Raw genomic sequence first — 5,972 nt, 5'->3', positions numbered from 1 at the left:
GGATATGTTGAAATAATGATGATGATAATGATGCTGTTGTTGTTGCTGTGGATGATGCTGATGATGTTGTTGTAGGTGTTGCTCTTGTGTATGGTGTGACAAAATGTGAGACTGTTGTTGGTGTTGCATATTTCCATTGTGGCCATACATCATTACAATGATGTCCCATAGCTGGGCCGGCATGTGCCTCCGTGGTAAGTGTCGTTGTCGTCGTCTCTGCTGCCACCATAGGTGATGATAAGACTCCCCCGGTAGTAGTTGTGGAGTGCATCTGTGCCGCCATGTAATAACAATTCATATTATCTGCTGCAGTGGCTGTGGTCGTCGTGGGTGATGTAGGTGAAAACTTATGTGGCGACAGTGATGATGATGAACCGGATGCGGTCGAATTGCTTGACGATGTTGATGGTGTAGGTGGTAGACATACCTTTTTGGCAGCTGATGTATAATCCTCCAGTCCATGTGTGTCGGATGTGTTGTGTGCCATTTTTGCCGCATACATGAGAGATTTCGTATAATTGTTTAAAGAAATTCCAGATGTTGCAGTGACAATACTCGCAGATGATGTTGGTGATGAGGTGGTTAGGGAGGGTGAGACCTGATGCATTATGCCATTGATGTTTGTGGCTGTGGCCGTCGACGCAATGGGCATTATTTGATCCATAAAATATTGTTCGATGCTGGTTTCAACATCTTCATTAGTGTGGTCAGCAGCAACTTCCGATGTTAGATCCGTTGTTGCAGAGGCGAATGGCGCCATATAATGTTGGGTATGGCCATTCATCTTGGGCATCCCCGTCTTGAGAGCAGTGGTCTTTGAGTAGGGCGAGGAGCATGATGTCCGCAAAGGAGAGTGTTCGGCTGTCGTTGCTGCTGGTGGTGGTGGGGTGGATATGTTGAAATAATTTAAAGGTTCAATGGTGTGCATCGTCGGAGATGAAGAACAATTTGTGTGACGATATACCGATGTATACCCTGCAGAACTACCAAGTTGTCCATAAGTTTGAAATTCCATTGAATTATGTTGAATATGATTGTTGTTTGTTTGTTCCTGTTGCTGTTGATTGCCATAAAATTGCAAAGCATAGGAGGAAGGTGAGGAATATTGATGACTGCCATCATGAATATAGACATTTATTGCCAGTGGAGCAACACCACCACCTCCACTATTAGCTAAAGGCCCTCCCATGGAATTATAAGGATATTCATCCAAGGATATAAATTCACGTCCTTCAATGTTAAGTAGCTGGTATTCACTTAAACCGCCACCACCACCCACAACATCGTTAACCTGTTGCTGCAACAAATTTCTTGTTGCTTGACGTGGCTGATGATGCAGTGTGGCCTGATGTCCTGTCAAACGTTGTTGTGTAGCGTTGCAATATGGTGTAGCTGGTGGTGTCAACGGCTGTGAATCATTGGCCGAGGTGGCACAGGATAACAATGAACTAGTCGTGGAACCAGGTGAATCCAACGATTTGCTATAATCATAACGATTAAACATAAATTCCGCTGAACTTTCATCAGCGGCAATATGTGCCGGTCCCAAGAGACGACCTTGAGTCAACATGGAGGACACATTTTTACAGGAATTCTTTAATGTTTCATTAATATCCATTGCAGAAATAAAATGGGTTGTAGATTTGCCATTATCTGACATTGGTGGCTGGTTGTGATGTTGTTGTTGCGGTGGTTGTTCACGGTTTCTTTGTTTGCCATTGGCTTTGTTGCCATTCAAACGATTTCCAGCTGTTGCCATGGTTTTTGATGACAAATGACAATTGGTTGTGGCCGTTGATGCTGATGCTGCTGCTCCGCCTGTTGTCGACAGTTTTTTGTTCTGACCATTTGATTTGGTTTCTGGTGGTGTTGTTGTCGCTCCGGTAGAGCTATGGTTCTTGCTATGTATGGTCGTAGCACCATTTATCATTGCCGTAACAGATGCTTCCGTTTTTAGGCCATCCGTACTGCATTGCACTGCACTGGACTTTTTATATCCTTCCCCTATGAGGTAGGTATTTAAATTATCTTATGGTTCGATTACGGATGGTTACCATAGTTTAGTGGTTGCCAGTTGCCAAATTTGAATTATGGATGGCAACTGTTGTCAACTTCAGTTGCTTCAAATATAATTTTTCGGCAACCATTTGTTTCTGGTAGCTGTGTAGACGTGTTTAGCAATAAGAACTGAAATTTGGTTGGAATAATGATTAAAACGACTACAAAATGGCGACAAATGAAAAAATTCGCTGTTGCGGGGGCGGGACCCCCGGGCCGCAACGCATGAAAGACTATGAAAGACTCCCTGCTTCAGCTCGTCTATGAAAGACTCCCTGCTTCAGCTCGTCTATGAAAGACTCCCTGCTTCAGCTCGTCTATGAAAGACTCCCTTCAGCTCGTCTATGAAAGACTTCCTTCAGCTCGTCTATGAAAGACTCCCGTCAGCTCGTTTATGAAAGGCTTCCTTTAGCTCGTTTATAGAAGCTTCCTCAGCTTGTCTTTGGAGACTCCCTTCAGTTCCTCTATGGAAACTCCCTTAAGCTCGTCTGTGAAGACTTCACTCAGCAGGTCTATACATATTTCTCATCTGCATGTCTATAAAGACACCCTTCAAAACATTTATTAATACACCGTTCCGCTCAAACCCCACACACCTTATCTTAATAAAATGTCCCTTTCCCTCCCTTGAATGCATTAAATTTAAAAATATATTAATATATATTTTATTGCAATCAGTTTTTGTTGCATTCTCTGAACTAAAACCGCTCGTAATATTATTTAATTAATATTTTTTTGACTTCAAAACTTTTGATGCTAACAAGAAAACCGCAAATAGTTATTTGTTTTGTTTTTCATTGTATAATAAATCAGTTGTTTTATTTGTTTATTTGCTGTTTAGGTTTTTGTTAATTTTAACATATTGAATAAAAAGTAAAAAAAATGAAAATAAAATATAAAAAACACACACAAACGGCTAGAAAAATTTCATGGTTCATTTGTAGCTGAGCATTGATAAGGGAAAGACAATTTCATGATTAATGCCTTCGCTATGGAGACGGCAACGACGACAAATCATTGGAATTGTCATGGATGGATGAATATTTATTTTTCATTTGTTTTGGGTTTGTGTTTTTTTCTTCATCAACGCTGTGGTACTGATAAGCGATCGTTTTTTTTTTATTTTGATTAAATTCTTGGTTATGCTTCTAGGGAATTGTGTGTGCAAGCCAGCCTCCTCAGACATATTTGACATTTTTTCAAAAAATCTTAAAAATCTTTTTTTTCCGAAAAAATCAATGGGAAATTGAAGTTCTATGGGTGGATTTTAAAATTTTGAATGTCGTAGGATGAATTATTTTAGAGGAATTTAAAATATACGTTAATTTGCCAAATACACTCCAGAGTAGACTCATTTATTTATTTCTGCGAAAATGATCAAAGATCAAGTGCAACCTGCTGTGTCGGGTAATGTGTCATGAACTGTGGAATAAATCTTTCACAAGAAATTACAAAATAATTTGACATTAAAGCGACTTACAGCGCAATTTTGTGTGACAAGAACTAAATTTAATGGTTTCGCATTGATAGTAGATAAAGTTAATTCCATAATAATTTTCACTTGTGGGTAGGGGGTATATATAGGCAAGCTGAATGGATGGATGGGAATGGATGGGAGTTCAAAAATTTGATGGGAGTCTTTATAGACGCGATGAAGGAGAGGATGGGAGTTTTAATATATGATCTGAAGAGAGTTGTTATAAATGATCTGAAGGGACTCTTTTATAGACGAGCTGAAGGGAGTCTTTTGTAGACGAGCTGAAGGGAGTCTTTTATAGACGATTATATATTAGACGAGCTGAATGCAGTATTTCATAGACCAACTGAAGGGAGTCTTTTATAGATGAGCAGAAGGGAGTCCTTCATAGACGAACTGAAGCAGGGAGTCCTTCATAGACGAACTGAAGCAGTGAGTTCTTCATAGACGAGCTGAAGCAGGCAGTCTGTCATAGACGAGCTGAAGCAGGGAGTCTATAATAGACGAGCTGACGCAGGGAGTCCTTCATAGACGAGCTGAAGCAGGGAGTCCGTCATAGACGAGCTGAAGCAGGGAGTCATAGGCGAGCTGAAGCAAGTTTTTATAGACGATCTAAAGGGAGTCTTTATAGACGATCGGAGGGGAGTCTTTATAGACGATCTGAGGCGAGTCTTTATAGACGATCTGAAGGGAGTCTTTCATTGGCGAGATGATATGCATCTAAGGCCGACTATCGATACTTTCATCCGCTCGTCTGTGAAATATTTAGAGACGACTGAAGAGAGTCTTTGTAAAGGAGCTGACATGAGTATTTATGGGCATGTGGAAAGGATCATTGGAACGTTAACCTGATATCAGTGGCATTTACAAACTGTAACATCTATCATTCCGGGGTTCAGGTGTCCATGTTTTCTATTCTATTTTTTATGTTCCATATCTTTAGTGTTAAACCACATTTTTCCATCTCAAGAAGCTGTAATTTGGCATTTCAGGGTCTTGGCGATTGAGATAATCTATGCGGACAGATTAAGTTCCTGAAGGTAAAAAACATTTTTTACAAAAAAAAAAAAAACAAAGTCCTATCTTTAACATAGGCCCCATTTAATGGTCCGACTCCCTTTCCAATATTTTTACGCTTTGATTCGTATTTTTCACTGAAGTGGCAGAACTATTTCAAATAGACCCATGTTTTGACATAGACCCCATATGAAGGCCCCTCTGTATTGTTGATATTCCATGTAAAGAGAATTTTCATCCCACTAAATATTTTATACTTTTAAGTCCTGGCCCAGTTCTCCAACCTGATTCTCTGTATAAATTTTTCCAAGAACATTACAAAACTTACTAGGTATATTTTTCATATAAAACTCCTGGCCTTTTTCAGACATTTTTAAAGGAGACTCAATTGTACAGAATTTAAATTAAGTTCGGCCCAATAGAACTTAACGATGTCTTTTTCATTCTTTATTTAAAATTTGTACATCTGAATAATAACAATCATTTGCTATTGTACAATTGGGAGTATTTGACATTAATGATTATGATTGTTATTATATGTGTCAGTATGTATGTATTTTAGAAAATTTGCATATGTGTATCTTTGTTTACTTACTTCCATAATTTACCCAGCGACTTGCTTAGCTCGGAATTTTGCAAATGCGGATGCTGTTGAGACATAACACGTCTAGCCGCCTGGGCCCATACCATAAATGCGTTCATTGGCCGTTTGATATGTTCCTTTTTGCGATCCGAAGGTTGTCTAAAATCCAGAAAAAATTAAATCAAAATAAATACAAAATGTTACAACCAGACAAATGTGTTACAAACAATAATAACAACAAAATAATACAACACTTGAGTTTTTTTATTGTTTCTTTAGGACTTTTTGTTTGTATGTATATGTGTGTGTTTTTATTTGAGACAAATTATTTAAATTTTATACAAACAAGCATTGTGAATGTAGAACGGTTGAGGCATACTAATGCCACTTAATGTGCCCTTACCGAATGTTGGTAGAAGATTTTGTTTGCTATGAAATACGTAGTCAACTTACCTAGGTCTTTCTATTGCAATGCTCTACTTGTCCAGAGTTTTGTTTTGCAATTATGTTTATACTCTTCACCACACTGTGGTACAGGGTATTATGCCTTTGTGCATGTCCGTACAGGGTATTATGTCTTTGTGCATGTCTTTATGTCTGTCCGTCTGTCCATGTTAAATTCTAAACAAAGTACAGGTCGCATTTATGATCCGAATTGGATGAAATTTGGCATAGGTCACTTATTTGGCCCAAGGACGAACCCTATTGAAATTGAGAAAAATCGGTTCCGATTTAGATATAGTTCCAATATATATTTTCGTCCGATTTAAGGTAAATGGGGCATCAAAGTCCCTATATATCTTTCGATTTGCACGAAATTTGGCACAGAGTACTGAA

General features: G+C 38.8%; 1 protein-coding gene across 1 annotated transcript; it reads right to left on the bottom strand.

Moving 5' to 3' along the window:
• Positions 1–148: 148 nt before the first annotated feature.
• Positions 149–5,294, bottom strand: LOC133336129 (mucin-5AC-like; the record flags this gene model as incomplete). Its single annotated transcript, XM_061544427.1, has 2 exons — positions 149–2,004; positions 5,161–5,294. Coding segments are annotated over 2 exons (1,990 nt in total), but the record flags the coding sequence as incomplete, so codon positions are not given.
• Positions 5,295–5,972: the final 678 nt, after the last annotated feature.

Source organism: Musca vetustissima, unplaced genomic scaffold, assembly GCF_032173495.1.
Source record: "Musca vetustissima isolate MV318-11 ecotype Yass unplaced genomic scaffold, APGP_CSIRO_Mvet_v1 utg488601, whole genome shotgun sequence".
Classification (NCBI taxonomy): domain Eukaryota; kingdom Metazoa; phylum Arthropoda; class Insecta; order Diptera; family Muscidae; genus Musca; species Musca vetustissima.
This window is presented reverse-complemented; position numbering and strand designations above follow the sequence as displayed.